The sequence below is a fragment of the Delphinus delphis genome, chromosome 3 (assembly GCF_949987515.2).
Source record: "Delphinus delphis chromosome 3, mDelDel1.2, whole genome shotgun sequence".
Taxonomy (NCBI): domain Eukaryota; kingdom Metazoa; phylum Chordata; class Mammalia; order Artiodactyla; family Delphinidae; genus Delphinus; species Delphinus delphis.
The window spans coordinates 5509824-5535070 of record NC_082685.1 but is presented as its reverse complement, the minus strand read 5'-3'; the positions used below and the strand labels follow the sequence as shown (position 1 = coordinate 5535070).

The 25247-nt window shown below is 61.9% G+C and overlaps 1 protein-coding gene across 5 annotated transcripts in view; it reads right to left on the bottom strand.

Moving 5' to 3' along the window:
* KDM4B (lysine demethylase 4B) overlaps positions 1-25247 on the bottom strand; it is a 134805-nt gene that overhangs the window by 9855 nt on the left and 99703 nt on the right. The window contains exons 10-16 of one of the 5 annotated variants that reach the window (XM_060007515.1): positions 22901-23097; positions 14951-15052; positions 14402-14601; positions 6271-6713; positions 5714-5834; positions 3550-3728; positions 1050-1272 (exon numbers count right to left, since the gene is read on the bottom strand). In XM_060007515.1, coding sequence (XP_059863498.1) covers positions 1050-1272; positions 3550-3728; positions 5714-5834; positions 6271-6713; positions 14402-14601; positions 14951-15052; positions 22901-23097 — 1465 coding nt within the window. Of the gene's footprint in view, positions 1-1049; positions 1273-3549; positions 3729-3866; positions 5024-5713; positions 5835-6270; positions 6714-14401; positions 14602-14948; positions 15053-15226; positions 15331-21786; positions 22455-22900; positions 23098-25247 lie in introns of those variants that run through there. The other 4 variants (XM_060007520.1, XM_060007516.1, XM_060007517.1 and 1 more) reach the window with 4 other exon arrangements.

The window sequence follows — 25247 nt, the reverse complement described above, 5'->3', positions numbered from 1 at the left end:
TGAGCCAGCCGGGGCTCGCTACCCACCAAACGGGCTCTGTGGGCTAGAGGGGCCATTGGCCAGTGCTGAGAGGTCCCTGGGGAAAGGACAGGGAGAAAGCAAGGCAGCGGGAAGGGGGCACCCCGAGGGACGGCAAGGTACCCGAGAGCCCACACCTGGCCCCCTGCTCCATCCCCTGGGGCCCTCAGCCAAGGTCAGGCCTGGGGGTGTCCCCCTCTGTCTGGTGCCAGGGCTCAAGGAAGATGCCTGTGCTGAGGACTCTGCCTCCCAAGGGCAATGAGGGAGGCTCCTCTCCCCCTGTGTGGCTGGACCTCAGGCCCCTCGAGAGCGGCAGGGTGGTGAGCTTGGCTGCTGCCCACCCCCTCCCCCCCAACCCCGACCCCGGGGGGCCCATCTGCCCAGGAGCACGTCTCACAGCCGGGCCCGGCCGGGCAGAGCAGACGGGTTCCCAGCCAAGAGACAGAGTGAGCTCCGGGCAGGCCTCTGCAGGGCGGGCGCTGGACAGAGATGTACACACGCAAAATTAAGCGGCTCCAGGAAGCTTTCTCCCTGTCCTGGGAGCTTAATCTCACATTCCTGCCCCCTCCCACCCAAGAAGGGGACAGACATCCATCTTCCTGTCTCAGGCTATGGTTGGGACTTCAGGGTTTGGGGGAGGGTAGTCACCGATGGCAGAGATAAATCCGACCCCTGAACCACTCTAGAACCTCAGCTCTAGCATCAGTTCCAACTCCGGCCCCAAAGTGTGGAGTTTAAAAGCGTCACAGCCCCTGACAGGTACCTGATCTCCTGCGGCCTCCCAGGCCCTGGGCGGGGAGGGCAGGCCTCGGTGGAACCTCCCAGAAGGAGGCTGACCAGGCAGTCCTGCCTTGGCCAGGGGGAAGGGCAGGACACCTGCCCCCAAAGGCCAAGACCCCCACCCCATGACGCCAGGTCCCGCTATAGGCCCGAAGCAGCAGCCAGAGGAAGGGGCGAGGGTGGCCGTCTCGGGAGGGTGAAGCGGGGCTGTGTGGTGGACCCCTCGGCTCTCCCCGCTCCCTAGCACTCACTGGCATGGACCTGCAGGCAGCACTTAGCACAGGAGATCAGCAGGCTGGTCCCGTCATCGCCGATGTAGGAATTGGCGGGGAGTGGCTCTGTGTTCTCCCCGCTGGAGGTGAAGCACATCTCGGGGATCAGCGGCCGTGTCTTCTGACCGCTTTTGGAAGGCGGTGTGGCCGAGGGGCCCTCCCCGAGGGAGGCCTGGGGAGTCTCCTTCTCGGTCTGTAGGGACTGCAAGAGGAGGGCCGCCATCAGTGGAGAGCCCAGCGTGGGGCGGGCAGGGACCCCTGACATCCTTGAGTCTATCCTCTGCCCCTCCGTCCCCAAGCAGCACACCCCAGGCTGCTCTTTGCCGCACTAGCACCCCTACCAGGACACCTGCAACTGCCCCACCATGGGTGTCCCTGACGTACCCTCCCAGCCCCCAACCCTGCTTCAGAAGCCCCCGAGAGATCCTCCCCAAAGGCAGTCAGACTCTGTCCCATCCACCCAGAAGCCCTCCCACTTAGGGTTACTTGCAGACAGCACAGACACTGCCCTGCTGCCCTCACCCCTCTCGCCCTCATCCCACTGCCCCTGGCTCGCTCTGCTCCGGCCACAAGGGCCCCCTCACGGTTCCTCCCAAACGCCAGGCGTGGTCCTGCCCTGGGGCCTTTGTATGTGCCGTTCCCACCGCCTGGGGCGCTCAGATCTCTGCTCACATAACCAGCGGGCCCCCAGGCCTTCCTTGCTCTGTCTGTCCTCGTGGTCCTGACCATCACCTGATGCCGTGTTATCTGTGTATCTATGTGGGGCGTTCTCCCCACCTGTGACTCACACGCGCCCCATGACGGCTGTACCCCAGTCCCCCCAAATCCAATCAGATGAAGAGACTGTGATGAAAACATCCTGCCCATGGCACCGGCATCCAGCAACACTGGGCCTGTCACAGGGTGGTGGGGCTCCCAGATGAGCCTCCCCAGCACCCAGTGACAGAAGGACTCTGACCGGCTCAGGGCATAAGGAAAGAGGCCACCAGAGACCACTGGCCTGATGCACTGTGTGTGTGTGGTGGTGGGGCCCTGGGGCGCCCCATGTGGCAACTTGGATTAGGGGACCGGCTGGTTTCCAAACAGGCAGAATGTCCAGCCACAGCCCTTCCCATGATATGGGACAAGCGAAGCCTGGTCCCCGACTCTGAGGGCTCCGGACTGCGGAAGCGGCAGCCCCGCAAGTCCCACTGATACCGTGGACGTGATTAAGCTGAGTCACAATGCTTCACTTAGCAACCGGGATTAAGGAGATTCGCCTCTTAAGCCAGTGTTCCCAGTGATGACTTCCAGCGGCGAGGGGCGTGCCTAGAGAAGACGTCTATCTGGACGTTTCGTCTTACTTGTTTCCACGACCAGATGTTGGCTCACTTAGGGACCACAGGTCCTGGCAGCTCTGAGTGGCAGAGCCCTCGAGATGGGTGTGCTGCCCTCAGCACGGGGCACAGAGCTCGGCTAGCTCAGCTAATACGTGGAAGATGCCAGGCACTAGGCTGGAAGCCGGGGACCCCAAAACAAGTGAGACCCGGCCCTGTCCTCCAAGGGCTGATAAACAGAGGGCAGGAGCAAGAGCAGAGGCAGGTGGGGGAAGCTGGGGGGCATGCCAGAGTCAGCTTGGGATAGCAGGTCCAGGAAGGCTTCCTGGAAGAGGTGGCAGCTGAGTGGAATCAAAGAGTGAACAGAAATCCATCTGGCGAGGGAGAGGCCTGGGTGGGTGTGTGGGAGATGCTGGGGGACAGCACGGAGCATGCTATGTGTGCGTGCGGGGGCAGATATCACAGGAGAGGATGGCTGTGGGGCATGTGCAGAGGCCGGGGGCCGTGGTGAGCCTGGCGGGCTTTCCAGCTGGGCCCTGCGTGGCTGTGGTGAGGTGCTAACAGGAAGGGCAGGAGACAGGCAGTGGTCAGGGCTGGGGGAGGGGGACATGGCAGGAAACCGGTTAAGGAGGAAACCGGGAGGACGTGGTGGTGGATGGTACAGGGCAGAGTACGGGGAAAGGCCACGATCACAACTTGGAAACTCAGGACAGAGCTGGCGGCCGCGTGGCGCCAGGCCATGCGTGGGTCTTCGCCCAGCCCCAGCCCCCCACCGCCAGCCCCTGTTCACCACGCAGGCGCCTACCTGGACCCACCCCCGGGCCCCCTGCCTGCGCTGCCCCCTGGGCTGGGCTGAGGGCCTCTCAGAGGACAGCCATCTGAGATGCTTCCTTGCACTCTCATCCTCTTTGAGGCACATTGATAAATTACCTTCCAATGAAACGCAGACCCTGGGCTCTCTCCCCGCAGCCCTCACAGGGGCCTTCCGTCGGGCTCTCCACCGAGCCCGCTGTGGCTCCAACAGCAAATGGGTTCTTGGTCCCCATCACCCTCCCTTCAGGGGGAAGGGACTCCCTTCAGGCAGAGCGAGCCCTGGCGCCACCGGGAGCAGGCGGATGCTGCCCGGCCCGGCATGGCCTGGGGGTCCCTCAGCACCGGCTCACCTGGCTGTACGGGTAGAAGAGGGTGCAGATGGCACAGTAGGGCTCCGTCAGGGCGGCCGCCGCGTTGAACTTCCTCTCAGCCTGGAAGCTGGCCGCCTTGTTCTTCCACTGCAGGGACAGCAAAGACCTCAAGGCCTCGGGGTCACCCACGTCCTCGTCCCCAGAGAAAGGGAAGGCTTCTGGAGTAAAGTGGGAGGGGGGAGGAGCTTCAGCACCCAGGGCCCCACCCCACCCAGTGCGCGCTCGAGGGGATGGGTCCCCGCTTCTCGGCCCCTGAGCCCCTCCACAGGGAGGTGCCCTGGCCCCCCTCAGCTCAGGGCTGATCCCATCTGGGGACAGGAGATGGGATGGTCAGGCCTTGGCAGGTCAGGCACAGACTCCCCTGGGAGTCGGGCAGGGGCACTGCTGCCCCAATGTCCTGTAAGATGGAGGCCACTGACAGATGTCCCTCCCATCACCTGTCACCGCGCTGGCCTCCGCCGGCCTCGACTCCCAGCTCACTGTCTGCAATCCCCCACATCCCATTCCTGCACTTCCTTAGGACACAGGGGTGCCATCTGCCCTGGCATCAGCGTCAGCAGTCCCCAGGAACCTGCCCAAGGAGCAGGGTCCTCATCCCTGGGGCCCCAACCTTCCCAGCAGCTGGGCCAGCATGGCTGGTACCACAGCCGTCCCAGCTGTAAGGCCAGAGGCTGCCTCAATGCACGGGGACCCTGGGGCCGCATCTGATCTCCAGAGAGGCCCCTCCTGCTCCCAGAGCTCCAGCCCGAGACCCGCTTCTAGAACCCTCCGCGTCCTCGCCCTCAAATTAGGTTCAGAATCAAAGAAGCCACCCAGGCACTTTTCACACTCCGCGTGCGTCTTAAACGGAAGGCTGAAGCGGAAGATGATAAATGGGCTTAGCAGGATTTCTGCACGTAAGACAATCACTCCGACTTTCAGCCGAGTGTTAAATAGAAGCTTCTCCGTCTCTGCCCCTCCAGCTCCAGTGCCACCGCCTCTTATTCCAACTTCTCCCAGGCGCACGCTGGCTTCAGGCAGGCAGGGTCACTTCTGTTGGGACTGGCCGCTCCCCAGTCTGGCGCTGACTTTCCCTGAGGGCAGCTTGGCCTCAGGTCAGAGATCAGAGCCCGGAGCATCGTGAGTCACAGGTGTCTGCGGGGTGACGGCCAAGGGCGAGGTTTCCTCTGTCCTCGAAGCAGCTTCTCCCACTTCGGGGTCACGCGGCCCTGTCTCCGGTGCAGGGAGCGCAGGGCCAGGACGTCTCTGCTGGAAATGGACTTGGAAATGGGCCAGTTCCGGGCCCCATGCTGCTCCATGATCCTCTAACTCTGAATCCATTTCTCAAGTCTCTCCCTGGGGGATGTGGCCGGCACCTCTACCATCGTTCGTTGCTGCCCTCTGGAAACGCTCTGCGCCAGGCATCCAAACAGATCCCGAGGCTGTGAGAGGATGAGGTGTGGTCCTCGCTCACCTGGAGGGCCAGGAAGGGACACAAACGCACAAGGGCCACGGCAAGTGTGCTGGGGGTCGTGGGCAGGAGCCTCTGCTGACGGCATCTTCTCAGTTCTCACAGGATAAGGAGGGGGCAGAGGTTACCACGGAGACTGTGAAAGCATCGCACCAGGAGCTCTGGGTGACAACTGGCCTCGGCGTTCCCGGCATTCCCAGCACCCACCGTGTGCCTGGCACTAGGCCACACGCTTCACAGGCCTCAGCCCCGTGCACCTCCCTGGCAGGACCCCTTGAGGGGGGCCAGAAGACCCCATTTTACAGATGGGAAAACCGAGTCACAGAAAGGCAAATGGCACCACGGTCCCCGGCTCCGGGCAGTGGGCTGGGGTGTGAGCCCAGGTGGCTGCACCTGCCCCTCAGAGGCCCCACTCGACATCTGAGGCCCTGGGCCCAGTAGAGCAAGCGCCCCCGGGGAAATGGAGCAAACAAGGGCAGGGCAGAGGCCTGGGGGCAGCCGGGCCTGACTCGGGAGCTGTGGGCTGGGCAGGGGGCATCTCGGCCCCACAGCATTTGGGGAGGGTCTGAGGCTGTGCCGGGGAGGGGTCTGCAGGCCCGACCTCGGCTGGGGGTGGCGGGAGTGAGCAAGCCGGGCGGGTGGCAGAGGAAGGCAGGGCAGGGGCGCAGCAGAGCCAGGGGCACCCTTGCTCACCCTCGTCACTTGAGGCCTCCTGCTTGACCACAGACAGCGGGGACCGGGTGGGTGGCCTGCCCAGAGGGTGGCGCCGGCTCTTCTTGATCTCCATCTTCAACTTGGAAAAGGTCGACGGAGCCTAAAATGGCACAGGAGGCCTCTGTGGGAGCAGCTCTGGGGCCGGAAGTAGAGGCGGTGGAGCCCAGCTCAGAGGGACCCCAGTGTCCTCAGTCAGGGGCAAAAGACCCCAGGAAGCGGGCAGCCAACACCCACAGTGGTTTCTTTTCTTTTTTTTTTTTTTTTTAATATTCATTTGTTTATTTGGCTGTGCCGGGTCCTCGATGTGGCACGTGGGATCTAGTTCCCTGACCAGGGATCAAACCCAGGCCCCCTGCCTTGGGAACGCAGTTTTAACCACTGGACCACCAGGGAAGTTCCCCCAACGGTGGTTTCTAAACCACGTACGTGCCGTTGGCCTCCGGGACAGGATCCACAGGGGCCGTTTGGACGAGCGGGGCTGTGGCCAGCACGTGGGGCAGGGGGACCCCCGGCCCCAGGGACCCAGTGCCCCCTACCTGCACCTCGCCGGCTCCGCTCTCCTCCTCGGGCCCCGTCAGCTCCATGGGGGCCACCTGCTCCTTCCAGGTGGGGCCCTTCTGGGCAAAGTGCTCAGAGGCCTGCTGGCAGGACACGCGGCCCTTGTCGCCTGCCGCCGGGCCGGGCCGCGGCACCACGAACAGCATGGGGATGATGGGGCGCGGCTTCACCTCTGGCTCCTCGCTGGGTGCTTCGGGGGGCACCACGTTGAGAGGTGGTGGCGGGGGGTTCTCCTCGGCGGCCTCAGGGCTGGTGGCCGGTGCCGGGATCTCTAGCAGGGGCACCTCTTCGGTGGGGAACTGGGTGGGCGGGGGCGGTGGCAGCTGGGGCATGAGCGGGTGGTGGAGGTGCAGAGGGCCATAGCTCTTCTTCTTCCGGTCGCTCTTGGCCTTGGCTGGCCGCAGCTTGCCCCTCCCGTCCTCTGTGGGGACAGAAGAGAGATGAGTCAGAGGCGGGGGCCGGGGCACCCCAGGGGCCAGTGGCCAGGCACCCCCTTCGAGCCCCCCAGCCGGAGTGGGAGCCGGCTGCACTAGTTGAGGGCCCCTTCTGGCCCAGACAGGCCTTCCCCCAAGGAACCCGGGCTTCGGGCAGTTGTCACTGCTGCCAGGTCCCCCTGCCAGGCGGCCGAGCCCTGGAGCAGCAGCACCCTGGCCTCAAGAGTCCTGCCACACGCTCAGAGCACCTTCTGGAATGAGCACGGGGCGCCGAGGCGAGCTGTCGGAAAGCAGCTGGGAAGAGACCGGCTCTGAACATCCTTTCTGAGGGGAGGGGGGAGGAGGTGGGATGCATTTTCTTTTCATGTGTCTGAGTTTCCTTTATTTCTACAGTAAACGCACACGGTTTGTGGAATTTTTAAAAAGCAAAACCTTAGACAACAAACCATAAACAAGTGGTTCTACTTGTGTGAAACAGAAGTGCCTGCAGGGCCCGGAAGACGCGAGGGCCGGCGCTGCGGGGCTTCCTGACAGGTGACGGGGTGGGGAGGGAGGTGGACAGGGAGCGTCTTCAGCAGCATCTTAATTCAGGACCACAGCGGGCGTGCAGCTCGTCAAATAAACGGAGATGGGCGGTGTGGTTGGAGGGGTCATGGCCCCCAAAGACGCCCACACTGTAGCCCCGGGACCTGTGCATGCGGAACCTGACATGGCAGCAGGGATCTGCAGATGAGGTTGAGCTGAGGATCCCGAGGCGGACCCCACATACTAACAGGGATCCTTAAAAGCAGGGGATCCAGCTGGGGCCAGGGGAGCCGTGACTACGGAAGAAGCCAGAGAGATGCGGCACTGCTGGCTGTGAGGATGGAGGACGGGGCCGAGAGCCAGGGATGCGGCACCTCTAGAAGCTGGAAAAGGCAGGGAATGACTCTCCCCTGGAGCCTCCAGAGGAGCCAGCCCTGCCCATGCCTGGATTTTAGTCCAGCGGGACCCATGTCGGACTCCTGACCCCTAGAAATGTTGGAGAATAAGACTTGCTTTCAGCCACTGGGTCTCTGTGGTCACATCACACAGCCACTGGGGATGCATGTGGGCGGGGGGCTCCACGAGGCCTGCTGTGCTCAGGGCGAGGTGTGCAGAGCCTCAGGGATGCCCGCCCACAAGGACCAGCGGCTCAGAGCACAGCCTTCGGGCCTTCCCTGCCCACCTGGAGAATGGGCACACGAGCTCAGGCCCTCACTGCCTGTCCCGGGTCCCCACAGGCTCAGGACGTCACATGAGGTGTGCCAGCAGCTGATACCCGGGGACGTACTGGTCATCCTACTGATGGTACCCGTGAACCGTTGGTTCCAATGCGTCACAGTCTGAGTCTCTGAGGGCCGGGAAAGTAAGGACAACTCGCAGAAAAGCAGTGGTCCCTCTCCCGGCTAAACCTGTTACCACGTGACACGTGACAGGGTCTGCTGGTCCCCGCGGCATCCACACTTACCTCTTACTATAAAAACCTGTCCGTGTTTCACCCCCGTCCCTCAGCCAAAGATAATGACACAGGTGGGATGATGCTCCCAAGGGCAAGGCCATCACTTAGTCCTTGACCGGCCCTGACCCAGGAAGGGGTCAAGCAAGGGCCCTCCCTCCCTTCCTCCAGGCAGATCCCTGGCCCTGAGCGCTAGGAGGGAGCCGACCCCCACCCGCGGCCCCCACTAGGCAAGCTGCAGAGGCTTGAGCCAGCCTGGCCTTCGTGGAGGGGCCCCTCTGGTCGCTGCAGCCCGCAGGGTCCTGAGCAGGCAGCCGAGCTTTTCAAGAGAGGCTCAGAGGAGGGAGCGCTTGCCAGCGCCCCCCATGCCCTCTGGCCCTGAGCCTTCCAAGGGCAAGGGTGCAGTCAGGATCCCTCCTGTGCCTTTGCCCACCTGGAGGAGCCCAGCACGCTCCCCAGGACCCCCCAACTGACAGCACCCCAGGAACAGTTATCCGGCCGAGGAAAGGAAATGGGCATTCCGCAGACAAAGCTGCTTCTCCTCTGCAGATGCTGGACTTGGATGGTCCTGGCCACTAAAGGTCACCTCCCTGTCCCAGGAGACGTGGGAGAGGGGGGATGGGGGGGCGCTGAAAGGTGGGGGGCGGGGAGAGGTGTGGGGTAAACACTGCTCATAAGGTTTGGTGACAGCAGCCCAGCCCCAGGAGGTGACCAAGGGCCCAAGAGATCAGGCTCCTTCCTGACGCTTCTACTGATTTATAGAAATGGCGCTGAGGCAGCCCAGAGCCCCGTTCTGACACGGCAGCAGGGACTTCCGGAGAAACGGCTTTGTTCTCTAAGGAAATCCACTATGCTCTCCTCCCTGACAGTGCGGCCACCCGAATGGAAGTCCAACGACGGCCTCCCGGGCCTCAGGACAGCAGAGCCTGCGAGCTGCCCCGGCTCCAGATGCTGCTGGGGAAGGACACGTCCCCGGCTCCTTCCTCACGGCCACTAGGCCCTGGGAAGCTGACGGGGGCGCACCCAGAGGACCCTGTTAGAGGACAAGCCCAAGGGCACTAGGGACGCTGGGGGGCCCGGGCCCCATCTGTCCTCACGCCGTGGGGACCACCGCAGGCCTAGGGCAGGCAGGCCGCACTTGGAAAGCCCCTTGGTTGGCCCGCCTGAAGGAGCCTCGAAATGGAGCTGGAACGGTGGCTCGGACCCGAGCCGGGTCCCTCCCCAGCACACAGGGCCTCTCACCACCCCCGGTGTGCAAGGGGGCGCAGAATGGCAGGGAACCCCTCTGCCCCAGCAGGGTTGCTGAGGCCCGTCTGGCACTTGTTTTTCGCGGGGAGGCACAGCCAAGAATCCCCCCACTGCCGACGGATGTTACAGCCGCGCCAGCTTCCGGGGCCCCCATGCCTCCTCTCCCACCAAAGTTCTCCCAGGGGAGAGCAGGGGGCACAGGGCTGCTGCCTGGTTTAGGGACCCTGCCCTGCCTGGCCCAGCCAGCCTGCATCCCTCCTGAGCGGAGCCCAGGCCAGGCCAGGGGACTGTGGCGTGAGTGTCAATGCCCCGCCCAGCCTGCTGCTCACCGCTGGGTGCAGCCGCCCCGGGTCTTGTCCTAAAGCCGTCAAAAAAGGTGCGTGAGGGAGGGGGAAGTGACCCAGGGCGGCTGCACACCCATCCCCGGCCCTGCTCTGCCCTGCGGGGGACCACGTACTCTGGGACCAGCCCTCCTGGGGCCCTGCCGCTGCCCCTGCCACCCCCAGCTCCAGAGCTGCCAGAAGGGACAGTGGCCGTGCTTGGCCAGAGCTGGCCAGGGCCAGGCAGGAGGAGGGAGCCCTTGCGGTCCCAGCAAGCCAGGTGGACACGGGCTGCCTTCCCGCCAGGACCAGGGCTTGCTGTGCCGGAGGCTGCTGATCCCATCCTGGGCCAGGCCACAGGGCAGCTGCTCTTGCAGACCCCTGGCAGTGGGAGCTGGTGGGACCTGGCAGCCAGGAGGGGAAGCAGCCCCCCTCCCCAGGCCAAGGGACCCGCAGCCAGCCGGGCCCCCTCCTGCCCCTGTAGGGTCCGGGCACCTCCATCCTGCCCGCCTCCGCCTACTCCAGTCAGGGAGCTTCCTACGTGAGCAGCGGCGGCAAGCACACGCCCTCCCGACGCAAACCTAAAACAAAATGTCCTGTCCTCGCGCCCGAACGCCCCTCACACTCACATCTCTGAGGGGCAGGAAGCTGGCGTTAAAGGGAATCTAGAAACCACTTTAACGTCTTCCACTCGTTCCCCAGACGTGTTTGCTGTCACCCCCGACTGTGAGCACTTATTTATTTGATGCATTCAGAGCCATCTTCCTCCAAGGGCTTGAGGGACAGCCCCCGACTGGGGCGTGTGGCTCCCCAGCTGTGGCAGCCTCCTTCTGTCCCCTGAAGGGACCCCTTCCCCTCTAGAGGGGCTGATGTTCCGGGAGATGTCCCAACACCCCAACTCCTCCTTCTTGGGAACCAGGCTCTGGAGTGGAACAGGGACGGGGTGTCTGGAAAAGGGAAGCAGCCGGCCGTGAGCAGAGGTGCCTCCTTGGGAACGTCCCCGCTCTGCCTGGGGTCCACAGCCACGTGACACTGAGCCCACCACAGAGCACGGAGCCTGCAGGCCTTTTGGAGAAGCCCTGGGGGTCCTGGGCTGAGGCCCTGGAAGGGGGACAGGGTGGCTGCAGATGGCAGGAAGGAGGGCACACATCCTGCAGGGTTTGGTCTACAGCAGCATGTTTTACTCTCAGTGGACACAGAGACCACCCCCCACCCCGCCCCGTTTAGGTAACAATCTGCTTAGAAAAGGGAAAACCGGAGAGGAACCAGGCCTTCGCCGTGCGTGAGCCTGCGGCCACCTCTTGGGATCCCGAGACACCGAGGCACAGTGTCCCTGTGACGGGGCCGGGTCCAAGCAGGGGGTGACGGGGCATGGGGGTGCGGCTGTCTCTATAAACAGTCGATCGGTTTGGGCGAAGGTTCATTTTAACGCAACTCAATTAACGAAAAGAGAGCCATTATTCCTTTGCTAAGTAGTTGGGTAAACAGTGCGGCTACTCTCGCTGGCTGCCCTGCATCCGGCCTCAGGCCGGCAGCCCCTTGCGCCTGCTCGAGAGGGAGGAGAGATGCCCGTGGTCGCAAGGCATCCTTCCCACCCTTCCCAGGAGGGGTCCCGCTAAAACCCTTGTCTCTCAGGACTGTCTGAACTGGTCGGGCCCAGGAGCCCCTGCCCTGGCTGGCCCCCGACGGGCTGACTCCGCTCCTGGGAAAAGCCGCTTCGGGCTGAAGCCAAGACCCTTGGGACAAGCGTCCTCCCACAGGCCCTGAGCGGGGTGTGCGTCCTCTCCTTTTACCCTCCAACAACCCCACTGGCCTGCCGAGGCGGCGTCCAGGGCCCGGTCCCCAGATTTCAACCTGGACTCTTTATTTCCACCTGCTTTTTCTCCCACTTACCCCGCCCCCGTGAGAGCACCGATGCCCCCTGGCAACTTTACAAGGTGCCACCTGGGGCGGCCCGGGTGCAGAGCCCAGCCTGTTCCTGCCCCGCCCCACGCACCCCACCCTGGGGCAGGGCGGTCACCACCCCAGTCCTTGCCAGTCACACCAGGGACACCTGCCGAGTCTCCCAACCTCTTGGGCCAGAACCCCAACCTAGCCATGTCAACAACCACTGTCCTAACCTCCCTAAAGCTCACCTCCACGGCCTCTGGAGTCAGATGCAAACGCCTCACCTGTTGATGGGACTCGGGGCCCTGGATCCCGGAGCCCACAGCAGAGGGTCCATCATTCATTCACCCACCGCAGCCCATGCTCTGACTCGCCCCACGGAACTGGGGCCCGGAGCACTCACGACACAGGCACAGAGCCGGAAGGACCACGTGCCCCTCCCAGCTGCAGACCACCCGCTCCGAGGGAGCCCCTCTTGGTTTTGGCACGTTTACTCTGTTACAGGCTAAACTGTGTCCCCCAGATTCCTATGTAGAAGTCCTAACCCTGGGGCCTCAGAATGCAGCCACATTTGGAAATAGTCATTGCTAATGTCATGAGTTAATAAGATGAGGTCATTAGGGTGGGCCCTCATCCAATGTGACCGGTGTCCTTCTGAAAGGCAAAATGCAGACAGACTGGCACACAGGGAGAGGCCGTGTGAGCGTGAAGGTGGCCGTCTACGAGCCAAGGAGAGAAGCCTGGAACAGACCCTCCCTCGCGATCTCAGAAGGAACCAGCCTTGCCCACACCCTGACCTCGGACTTCCGGCCTCCAGACCGAGAGACAATGAACCTCGGTTCCTGAAGCCCTGTGTCGGGTACTTTGTCGCACGGCAGCCCCAGCAGATTCGGATGCTTCCCTAAACAGTCCAGTGTCTGCCTGGCGTGTTTTCTGAACTTTAAGTAAACGGGACATGGGGCGTGGGTGCCCGTGTGACATTTGGGGCTGCATGTGAGGGTCGCCCCGGGGAAGAGCAGTGGCCTTCACTGCAGCCCCGGACAGTGTCCTTGCTCCTGCCTGCAAGCTGGCCGGTCACGTAGCCCTGACCTCTCCTGACCCCTCTTCCTCGGGCCTTGCTCCCTCCAGCTGCATCGAAATCAACATCCCCCAAGGCCGCTGGCCAGCACCTTTGCAGGGAGCCCCCCTAACACATGCAGCCCCGTATATGTTACAGCTCCTCCTTGTCTTTCAAAAACGTCTCTTAATTTTCTCCATAAAGGTCTTTTATCTTCTGTTAGATCTGCTCCAGCCTGCATCACCCTCTGGATGCTCTCATTATAGGTAGGATTTTCTTCAAAACCATGTGTTCTGTGAACACCCACATGTGACAAGTGTGGGGCGGCTCTGTGTGTCCAGCCCGTTTCTGGCAACTCCGCTAGCTCCCTGCGTCACCAGGCCTCAGCCTCTGGGTCCATTTCCACGGGGTGATTGTGCCTGCGCACAGACTGTGCCGACGCACACCCCCTCCCCGCCCCCCGCCGCCTGTGTCTTGCCTCCCCGGACTGTCCAGACCCTCCCGTGTGGACCGGGCTGTTTCGTGATGCCCACCAGGCAAGTGTCATGCCAGGCTGTCTGGGACAGGCCAACACGCAATTTACCCAGGAAACTTTCCAGTCTTCCCTGCCTCCAGCTCCTGGGGGCCCCGCAGGGACACCCCCCCTTCCAGCCTGTGGGAACATCAGGGGCATGCGCCTGCCCCTCTCGGTGCCTGGTGGAATGCCACATCATCTGGGACACCAGCCACGAGCACCCCGGGGAGGGCCTGACCCCAAGCCAGGCAGAGCTGTGCCGGCTCACCTGCTCCAAGACACAGTCCCGAAGAGGAACCCTCCAGCGACCTATGGCCTGTGATGGGGGCCCGAGGCACTGCTGCCTGGCAATCTGCCACCAGCCCCCCAGCCCCGCCCGGCCCCTCCTTTACACCTGGGGGGGCAGCTGCTAGGTGCCAACGTGTGAGCAGCTGAAGCTGCAAATTAGGAAAGTGAAACCAGCCGTGGAAAAGAAAAAGGAGCACCATAAAACATGGGAGTGGGGAACGTTCAAACGCTCACGGAGTCATGTTCCGCGACTAACGGGCCCCAGGCAGTGTAAAGGGTACGGTTCTGAGACACACCCACCATGGTGCCCAGATACAGTTTTTTTTGTTCAACGCCAGCCTGCAGGTGGGGCATCCCCACCGCAGGCACGTCCAGCATCTGGCTGCAAACAGCAGGCCATCCCCTTTCCCAACTGAGCAGAGAACACCTCTGTTACGGACTGTGTCTGTGTCCCCCCAGGTTCATGCTGAACCCTGCCCCGCAGTGGGCTGGTTGGGAGGTGACTGGGTCATGAGGGTGGGGCCCTGGCTAAGGATCAGTGACCTTAGAGGCCAGAGGGCTCACTGGCTCTCTCTTCCCCCTGAGGACATAGTGACAGAGGGTCACATACAAACCGGGAGGTGGGCCCTCGCCAGCACCAGGGCACACCAGCACCCTGATCTCCCAGCCTCCAGCACCGAGGAATAAAGCCCGTTGTTTCAAGCTGCCCACCTGTGGATTCTGTTTCAGCAGCTGGATGGAGTTCAGTTTCTGGGAGAAGAGGGACTTCTCACAGCACTCTCAGAATGCACATTTTTAGAAAACGCCCTCCCTGCCCACAAGACACACGGATGGGATTCTGAAGGCGCGGGGCCTGGCCAGCACAGGCACCGAGCAGGACTGACCTTCGGAGCCCTCGGCCTCCCGGCCCTGCGGCAGCGGCTGGGATTCCTCCTCCTCCTCCTCGGGGTCGGCCTCTGGTGTGGCCTCCTCCTTCATGCCGCCACCAGCCTCCTCCAGGAGGGCCGTCCCAGCTGCCCCCTCGCCAGGAGACTTGGGGTCGTCCGGCTTGGGCTTCTTGGGCTGGCTCCGCTTCCGGTGAGACCTGGAGAGGGAGGCTCATCAGACGGGAGGCGAAACAACGGAAGGGAGAAGCCCTGGGCTGTGCGCCCTGTCCAGCACACAGAGCCCCCCAGGAGGCCCGGGGAAGCGGGGGCCCTGGGTGGGGTTGGCTCCTGGGGGCAGGGGCGGTGGAGGGAGAGAGGCCTGGGGGAGGGGAGGGGATGGCAAGGTGGGTGTCAAGCGCGTGCCGATGGCAGCTGGAGATGGGATGGCGGGACGGACGGGCTCCAGGAGCCTCTGTGTGGTGGGGCGGGAGACACGGGGAGCGTGGGCTCAGATGGAAACAGAAGCTCGTGGAAAATGCCTGCGCGACAGACAAAAGGTGCACTTACGACAGCCCCGGCCTCCTGGTCTGCTCTTTCTTCCTCTCTAGACTTGGTTTCCTCTCCTCCTCAGTCTTTTTCCAGTGTCTGTTTTCTTTCAGACTAATTTGTCTAGAACGTAAATGTCAGGGGGTTTTTCTCTAGGACTTGTGTTAACTCCCTAGACGCTTCGCCGCAGGGCCTCGCGGGGCCCCGGGCTCTCCCTGCATCCTCTCCACCTGCAGGAGCTCCGAGCCCAGAGCCCGCGGTGGCCCCTTCTCTAAGCTGCGCCCCGGCCCCCCTCACCTCCTGCCCACGCCGGCCTCAGGGGCTGCGACAGTCCCCGGACGGGATGGAGGGCGGTCCTCAGGCCCCAAGTGAGAATCCCAGCTGAGGCTGAGCTGTGGCTTCTTAGTGAAAATGAGGGGGAATTGGGATTAAAAAGGAAGAAAGGAAAGCGACAAAGGGAGGGGGGCTGCAGGTTAGTGGCCAGGGCACCCCTGCCGGGTCCTGGTGGGACGTCCTTGCCGGTTCCTGGAAACTTTCCAGGGAGGGGGCAGTGCAGCTTTGAGACCTCAGGAGGTGTGTGACTGGCCCGGGAGCTGATGCAGGGGCCAGGGCGGTGGAGAGGCTCAGCCTTGGGCAGGGGACACCAGGACAGCCACAGGCTCCGGGTCTCACAGCCGAGGGGTTGTTTTGGAGAGAGCTGTTGGCGCTGGCCGTGGCTTCCCTCCCCCAGGGAGCTCTCCATGTGGCCCCAGTGGGGTCAGACACCAAGACCTTATAGGAGACCCTACAGGGTCCCTGGCAGCCGCACCTCCAAGGACCAAGTGCTCACCAAGGGGAAGCAGGGCTGTCTGACTGGGGACGGGTGGGCAGGGAGGCCCCAAGGGCTCCAGATGCCAGGACCCGCATCTCCTCCCAGGGGCGTCTGCAGCAGGACGCTGGGGGCTCACGGCTTCCTTGCTGCCTCCCGGCCCGACGCTGCTGGCCCCTGGGGTGCCTCCTTCTAACTGTCCCCTGACGCTAACCGCTAACCACTGCCGGTCCCTTGCTGCTCAGCTGCCTAACTTGAGGGCCCCTGGCTCTGTGCCCTGAGCCCAGGCAATGCCCGGCACACGACAAGCCCTACTTGATGTCTGCAGCATGAACCACCCTGATGACCAAAGGTGGAAAGCAGGGAGCATTCCAGGGAGGGCGCGTCATGGGCAGAGGCATGGCATCACACACAGCATGGCGTGCAAGGGCGCACTGCGAGGGGGAGGGGTGCAGGAGGACAGGCGGGCGGGGAAGGGCGGGGGAGTCGGCAACAGATGGGGGCGGGAGGGGGCACGAAAGACTCAGGCCTCCCCTGGTACACTCTCCACACCGAGCGAGTTTGGGAAATGCCAGGTGCAGCCCCGACGCGGACACAGGCGGGAAGCTCCGGGCTTTTCCCCAGCTGTCATCGGGAGGCTTCTCTCGGGGTCTGGGAATGCTGCAGGGCCAGGTGCCCACAAGCGAACCCCCACGCTGGCCCCAGCACCCAGCAGAGGGGCACCCTCCTACCGTCAACTCACCTGGCCTCGGTTTCCGGCAGCTGCCCCACTCCTCACCCCCTCTCCGGCCCTCCCCCACCCCCACCAACCCGGAACTGGCCCGGAGGCCACTTCTGCCCCTGCCCGCCTCAGGGTCCCCAGAGAGCCCAGGCCTTCCTCGGCCCCCGACACACCAGTGGGCTCAGAGCTCTGCCCGCAGCACCATACCCCCAGCAACCACTGGGCCGCACCAACGCAGGGACCCCCCCAACCCCCCGAACGGGTGGAACTAGGTGCAGAGACGTAGGCGAAGGGACAGGCCCTACTGCAGAGGGGAAAGTGAGGTGAACGTCGGCATGCAAAGGAGGATCTGTTCTGTGAGAACATAAGCTGGGAAATAACACCGGGGGAATCTGGGGTTGACTTGCTGACAGCTGTGGGGAGCTGTGCGCACACCCTAATCGCAGTCTGGCCGTACAGCATCCTCTGGGCCCACTCCCCAGATGCGACGCCTTCCCCTCTTTTAGCCATTTCTTCTTGTATTGACTTGCATGTGTCTGCTCACGCTGCTGCTGTTTTTTGGTTCTGGCTTCTCTGCTGAGTTGCCAGCACAGACACTTAGGCTGTGGCCATCCTGCCCACCTCAACCCCTCCTGGCTTCTCTCCCATTTTGGTTGTGGTGAGATTCTATATTACATTTTTCTGATCCTGTAAATATAGTTCATCCGTGAGCAACAGAGCTGCTCGCACTGCATTCTTTGCTCACTCCTTCTGGAGTCAGTAACGGGCCCCCTCTCTTAGACGCTTAGCTTTCCTGGTTTTCTCCAAGATCTTGGTGTGGCCTCCTAGGCAGGGGTCACATGCTCCTCAATGACACCCTGAGGCCCTCCTCTTATCTTGAGACTGCCCTGGACACTCCTGAGTTGGATCTGGTTTCCTTGATCCCATGTCTTCCTTGGTTGATGCCCTTGTTTAGCTGGAGCACATCCTCCAGCAGCTTTCTCAGAAAGGAGGGGGAACCTGGGACTTTGCTTGTCTCAAAAGATCTTTATTCCCTTCCCATACGAAGTTGGTAATTTGGCTGGGTATTCCTGGGCTGAAATGATTGCTCTCCCGACCTTTAAGACCCTTGTCCTTTGTCTGTTAGCTTGTAGTATCATGATCGCCAAGTCCAGTGCTGCTTGGGCCCCGTCGACCTGTTTGTTTGTTCCAGAGGCTTTGCAATCTTCTGTTTAACCTGAGTTGTGAAAAGTCTGCATTCTAGATTTCCTCAAGCTGGCTCCCAACCCACCTCGGACATTTCTTTGCTCTTTTAAAGTTTTTTTTTTAGTTTCGTTGGGTCTTCATTGCTGTGCATGGGCTCCCTCTAGCTGCAGCGAGTGGGGGCCACTCCTCACCACGGTGCGCGGGCCTCTCACCACAGCGGCCCCCCCCTCGTTGTGGAGCACAGGCTCCAGGCGTGTGGATCTCAGCAGTTGTGGCTTGCAGGCTCCAGGGCACAGGCTCAGTAGTTGTGGCACACAACAAGGCACAGCCTCAACAGTTGTGGCTCAGCTGTTCCGTGGCACGTGGGATCCTCCCGAACCAGGGAACGAACCTGTGCCCCCTGCATTGGCAGGCAGACTCCCAACCACTGCGCCACCAGGGAAGTCCTTTGCTCCCTTTTAAATGTCCAAGAGCCATCTCTTTCCTAAAAGCCTTTTTGTTTATACAGCAGGTTCTTCCATAAATGCCAAGTCACCTGCCCTCTCGCAGAAGTTAGTTTTCTTCTGCTCACTGCATGGCCTCTCCTGTGGGGTCCCGCTTTTTTTTGTTTGAGACTCTTTCACACTGAGTTTCTTCAGGGGTTTAGGGACCCCTGGCTATGACGTACAAGGGACTAAGATGTTCGCTGGTAGCTGTGTGTGAGCAGGGCTCCTAGAAGGGGAGCGGGCAGGTGGGAGCCCTGTCACTTCACGGGGGACCCCCAATATCACATGTGTGGCTTTGTTCCGTTGGGCCACTCTGACCCGGCCCTGCGGTTGGGGATATGTGAGGCTGGCACGTCTGATCTCCCCAGCAGTAGGGCCAGCGCCTTCTGCTGGGGGATGGGGTGGAGGAGGAGGCCCTGAGCTCAGCGATGCCTCCAGCACACCGCGGTCCCCGCCCCAGCAGGCGCCCGTGCCTGAGTCCCAGGCCTTGTGGCCTGAACCAGCCCACTCCCCGTCTGCAGGTCCACGGACTCGAGTTTTCTCTGTGCTGCAAAGTCAGGTGTCACTTGCCCCTCTTTTCCTTCCTTCAGAGTCTGCCGATGCTGCTCGTACCCTCTCCTCTTCCCTGTCCCTCCTTTACAGTCGTTTTCATGGTGTTTCAGAGGAGGGTGGACATAAACGTGCACTTTACTTGCCAGGCTTAACGGGATGTCACTTGGCGAAGATGGTAAGAATTAGGTATTGGTACTGAGTCCAAATCCCTACACTGATATTTCCAAGATGGGAGCAGGTGTCCTTGGACCTCAGGTGGCAGGAGAGGCAGAGTGAGGGGGCTCACTGAGGGGCCCAGGGCACACAGCCCCTTGGGCATCCCAAGGTGGGGCTGTTGCCCAGAACTTCTGACTCCCCGGGGAGGGATCTGGGGCTTCCTGGCCAGGAGTCGCAGCCCCTTCCTCCAGTGTTCCCTGACCCACGGCGAGTAGGTGTGGCCTTCAGTGGGTTTTCTGGTGAAGTCACAGGGACAACAAGCTCCTGGGGCCTCAGGGGCTGGCAGGCCCCATAGTCATGGCCCCTTCTGAGCGGACAGGAGCTGCACCGGAGGAAAGGGCTCAGGAGCGTGGCAGGGTCAGGGTGGCTGGAAGGAGTGGGTCGGAGGTGCAGTCGTGTACAGTCTGGCCAGGGCATCAGGTACAGGGGGAGAGGCGAGACCAAACTGGCTCCTGGTGGGTCTGGGGGCAGCAGAGGGGGCAGGGATGTGCTCCCTGGCTCCTTGTTTCCATGGTGACCGAGGATGGGAGGTGGAGAGGTGGTGGGCGGGAGCTGCTGGGCTGGGCGAGCAGGGCTAGCGGGCTCTAGCCTCCTGCGTGGGCAGCTGGAGGTCCCGCCAGGGGGAGCAGCAGAAGCTGGGGAGGGACGGGGCCCCGTGGGTCCGGAGAGGAGCACACTTCCCCTCCCCCACTTCCCTCCAAGCCCGGCTGCTCAGATGCTCTGCACAGAGTGCGTGTGAGTGTCCAGCAGAGCGCACACCTGCTGGAACATGTGGGCAACGCGGAGCATTCCTTGAAGCTCTCCTTGAGAATAATCAGGAGCTGAGAAGAAAACGCAGCCTGCATATGGAGGAAGGCTGCTCAGGCAGGCAGGCAGGAGCGGGGGAGGGGAGCAAGGCGAAGACGCCAGCTGGGCAGGGGTCCCACCTGGCGGCGATGGCGAGGGGGCCACGCAGCACGGACAAGAAGGTCACAGGTGGCGGGGCCAGTTCACCTGACAAGATCTAGGCGTGGAAGGAAAATCCACGGGAGGGCATCCTTTTCTCCCAAAGGAGCCAACACCTGCCTCTGCTCTCAGGTGACATCTGGGGCGGGGTGCAGGGGGCCATCAGGAAGGCTGGGCCCTCGAGGGGCGGGGGCCTGGCTGAGCCTGTCTGATTGAGGACCAAGGAACGGATGCAGCATCCCAGAGGAGAAGGCAAGGCTGCACAGGGATGGGGGCGCGGGAGGGTGCCCACAGCAGGCGGACGAGGAGCCCACCCCAATGCCAAGCCCTTGGGGAGGGACACTGGGAGATGTCTGGGGACATCTGTGGTGGTCTCACTGGAGGGCTGCTCCTGGCATCAAGTGGGCGGAGGTGGGGAAGCTGCTCAACCCCCCACAGTGCCTGGGACAGCCGCCCACAGAAGATGTCAGCAGTGCCGAGGGGAGACCCTGGTCTAGGAACAGAGCCAGATTTGCCCCCATCCCCTATCCGGCAGGAGTCAAGGATGCTAGGGTGGTGCTGCCCCTCCCCCCAAACCAACTCTCCGACAAGGGAGGCTCGGGGGAGCCGGCAGCCCTGGAGACAAGGCACAGCTGGGCGAGGACAGGTTGGCCAAGTGGCCAGGAGAGAAAGTCACCAGGGACTCCTGAGGGCCACTGCCACTGGGGGTGGGGCGGGGGCAGCGGCTTCCAGCTTGGCATTGGGCCTCCAAATGTGAGTCCCCAGTCAGCCTCTTAGGAGGAAGCCCCCCCAACCAGTGACTTTTTAAAAAGGTGAGGGAGTCAGCCTTCTTTTACATACTAAAGGCTTTAAAGAAAAATTGCATCCTTGGGAACACGACTGAATTTGTTATTCAGTCCCAGGTCTGCACACAGGGAGGGGAGGTGGGAGAGAGGGACGTTCCAGAAAGGAGGTGTGCTGTGCAACATGATGAGGGGACAGGGAGGGGGTAAGGGGCTCTTTGTGTACAGAAGGTTCCGGCCAAGGCCCGGCGGCCGGGTCCCGTCCTCTGGGCAGGCTCGCCTGACAGCCTCTAATCCCATTCCATCCTGGAATGATGCCCCAGTCCTTGGCTGTCACTCTGTTGACCAACTAGTCTGAGCCATCACCAGTCAACCATTATGCAAATGCAGGATCACTCTGCTCCCTCCCTCGGGAAAGACCGGGAAAGAGCGGGAGCTGCAGCAGATCAGCCTCACCGAGAAGGTGCTTTTCGTGAGGAACACACAGGAGGGCAGAAAGTCAAAAGGAGAGACAACAAAAGAAATCGGAAAAGAGAGACACCTTCAAGCGGGCTGCCAGGAGCAGATGGGAAAGCACCCTGGAGCTGAGAGAACATTCTCAGAGAGGGGCCTCGGGTGGGGAAAACACACGGATGAAGGTGCGCAGAGAGGAGAACAGGCCCAGCGGGGAGAAGGTTCTGGGCTGGGAGTGACCGCTTGGCCAGGATGATTTCTCCCAGTTTCTGCAGAGCGCTGGGGTGCCACCAAGGATGCACTGCCCAAGGAACACACTGGCCAAGGCCCCACCCCTCAGGGACCAGGTCCTGGGGGAGGCGCCGTCCTTGACCAATGGGGACAAGACCCGCCAGCAGTGACCAAGGGCTACAGATGGAAACCTCGCCCGAGGCCCAGATCCGACTGCAGCCTGTTTGTGCCGCCCACAAGCTAAGCATGATGTTTACGTTTTTAAATGGTTCAAAAGTTAAAAGAGGGCTTCCCTGGTGGCGCAGTGGTTGAGAGTCCGCCTGCCGATGCAGGGGACACGGGTTCGTGCCCTGGTCCGGGAAGATCCCACATGCCGCGGAGCGGCTGGGCCCGTGAGTCACGGCCACTGAGCCTGCGCGTCCGGAGCCTGTGCTCCGGAGAGGAGCCGGGAGAGGCCACAACAGTGAGAGGCCCGTGTACCGCAAAAAAAAAAAAAAAAAAAAGTTGAAAGAATAATAACACTTTGTGGCATGTGAAAATGATATGAAATTCCCACTCCAGTGTCCATAGATAAAGTTTTATTGAGACTCGCCATGCTCATTGTTTACGGAATGTCTTACTGTCCAGGGCAACCGCCGTGGAGCCAAGTGGTCAAGGGAGAGCCTCCTGAGCCCTTGAAGCCCTAACACCAACACGAGGATGCTCTGGGCCACCCCGCCCACTCCAGCCATACCCCAGGCCCAGCGAGGACCTGCCGACCGTTCCTTGGGCACCAAGAAGGAATCTGTTTGAAACCTGTCCACAGACAGCTCAGGCCCTGAGAGCCTGGACGTTTCCCAGAGAAAGAGCATGATGGAGTCGGACGCTTCCGAGGCCGCACGGCACTGCCCCTCACTCCCCAGCTCCGCCACCCACATCTCTGTGGCCTCGGCGCAGATGCCAAGAGGGGCAGCCACTCTGCCCTCTCCTTCCCCGCCGGACACCAGGCAGCGGCCGGGCAGGGACCACGCTGGGTGGAAGGTGGGCCGGGAGGGGGGCCTCTGAGATGGAAAGGGGTGGCAGAGGGCGTCCGGGGAACAGGTCTCTGTAGTCACCTCTGCGTCCGCGGATTCAAGCAACACGTTATCCGAGGCACCAGAACAAGCATCTACAGATGCAAAGGGGCAGGGGCGCGGCTCTCATGGAGGGAGCTCGGTGCCTGTGCCCCACGGCTCCTGCCATAGCTCAGAGTCAAGAAGGGCCACGCGGCCCCGACACAGAAAACGGGGCTCTCGCACCGGGGATGGCGCGATAGTGAGCCGGAAGCCTGAGAGGGACAGTGTGTGGGGTCCTGAGAGGGCAAAAAGGGCCCACCTCCCAGGAGCTGGTAGACAAGGAGTGGGTGGGAGCCTGAGTCCCCTGACAACACAGGCAGCGACGGCGGTGAGTCCCCAACAGCCCGCGGAGGAAGTTAGACCTGAGAAACACTCTGCCTCTGAAAGAGGGAGAAGTGGAGGAGGGAGGGGAGGGGGGAGAGAGGAGAGGAGAGAGGTGGGCGACAGCCTGCAGCCCCACCAGCGGGGAGCCGTGGGCTGGGCTCGCTGGGTGGCTCACCTGCGCAGGAGCTTGGCCTTGAGCGAGGCCCGGGAGGTGCTCCAGGTGCTCAGCTCGGGGCTGCTCAGGGCCGTGGGCCGTGTGTGGTCCAGCACCGTGAGGTCCTTGCCCTGCTTCCACAGCTCGTAGCGCTCCGGCTGCAGGATGCGCACAAAGACGTCCATGGAGATCTTGACCATGTCCTTTCGGCATGTGCACTGCATGTGGGCAGGAGAGAGACCACTGAGCCCGCGGGCCAGTCACCCCACACCGCGCAGGGCGCCTCGAGCCTACCCCATCCTCCCTAGAAATTCTCTCACGAGACAGGAAAGGGGGTCTTCTCACCCCGATGCGGGGGAAGGTGAGGCTGCTGCATCCCCGCAGTGGGAGCCTCTGGCCTTCCCCACGGAGTCGCAGCCCCCCACCTGACCGTGGTCCACCACGGTGCCCCCAGCCGCTCAGGAGCCGAGGCCACATGCTCTGAGCTTCGGCCGCCTCCAGTCAGTTCAAACCAAAATCTGCCTCCTGTCAGACATGCGTACCCCCGACCAGGTAAAATGCGCATGGAATGTCTTATAACAGCGGTAATTCCAAAGGTTAGTTAGGAAGAGAGAAAAAGCTGTCAGCCCCCAAAGAGCAAACAAGGAAACAAATGTGATCTGGAGAAGGTGCTCCCCCACCCCCGTGTGCCTGCCTTGGGCTTCGGGAGAGGAGGCTGGGGACCCAGGAGACTCAGCACCTGGCCCCAGGGCGCCCGGAACTCGCCTCAAGCCAATGCTGGCCTGCCTAGTAGAGTCCCTTGTGCCTGGGAGCTTCAAGCGTGGGACAAACAAGCATAACGAGGACAGGCTGAAATGGGTCCTTCCTCCCCCTCCTCTGCTGTCTAGACCCTGAAGACGACTCCACATGCAAACCCCGCGTCCCGGGAGCCTGTCCCTCTATGCCACAGGGTCACCGTGGCCCCCAGGACTGGGTCCCGTGCAGGAGGCACTGCAGCCATCCCAGAGGAGTTGGGAGCCAGAGAAGCCAGGCAAGGATTGCAGAAGCCAGGCTCGGGACGGCGAGCCCTCGGTCAAGGGGAGGAAATCAGACAGCCCTGGTGTCCTAGTTACCTGTGGGCTAAGGCCAAGAGCGAGAGGAAGGAGAGACTGAGGGGACCACTGGTCTAGGGCAGGGCTGGCGAGCTGCCCACAAAGAACCAAGCAGTATAGATGCTTCCAGGTGTGCGGGTCACTGATCTCTGTTAACAATCTCTCAGCTCTGTCGTCACTTGGGAGCAGCAAGACCGACTCGTAAACAAATGGGTGTAGACGAGTGCAGATAAAACTTTATTTACAAAAAAGGCAGAGGGCCGGATGCGGCACAGGCCGAGGTTTGCCGGCTCTTGGTCTAGACTCTAGAGGACAAAGCATCACCTGGCGGTGGGCAGCCACCTTCTGAGAGATGAGCTTCCCCAGGGATGGCTCCACGAGGGACCTCGGGGTGGACCTGACCCTGGGGGCCGAGCTCGCCTCCCTCTGAAGGGGCACTGTCCTTGCCTCCTTAGGGGGACGAACCTGTCCTGAGCATCGCGACAGAAGGCCGAGGGGCAGTCGCCCCTCAGGGACACCCGCACTGCAGCCCCTGCAGCTCTGACTCTAAACACCCCCGTGTCAGATAAACAGGCTTATCCCTTTTTAAGCCGTTCCCCAAACCACAGCTTAAAAAGTGTCTCCGGATTTTTTTTTCCAGGCTGTGTGTGTGTGTGTGTGTGTGCACGCGCGTGTATGTATTTAGAATTGCGTATGTGTTCATTTTTCATCCCATGCAATTTCAAAGGACATTATGAACGTGTCTCCGTTTTAAATGCACATCTTGCCTCTGTTTACAACCACCCGTCACTGCCACTTTCTCAAAGGAAATGAAGGAAGCGGAAGGAAAAGACTTAATCGAATGCAGCGATTATGTATCTTGCCCCGAAGAGCCCCTCCCGACTTCCCTCAATTGGCTCAGAAACAGCGAGATATTTATGACCCGGAGCCTGAGGCTGCTGGGGGCGGGTCCGTGTCTCCTGCAGCCCCAGTGCCCCCATCCTGCCTGCTCCCAGGCGCATCCGGGAGCTCCGCCTGGGGACAGCAGTAGCCTGACCACACCAAGTGGGAGGGAATATTTATGACCCAGCGACTCCCCGCAAACTCAATTCAGTTAATGAGAAACCTCGCAGCAGAGAAAGGCTGGCGGTGTAATTTGGCTGTGGAGTGGCGAGAGCACAGATGGCGCCCGGGTTCCAGATTCCTGGCTGGCCACCACAGCAGCTTAAGGGATTTGTATCAAGCGGCCTTGCAATTGCTTTTCCTTAAGTAATTAAAAAAAGCACCTGTGTGCGCCG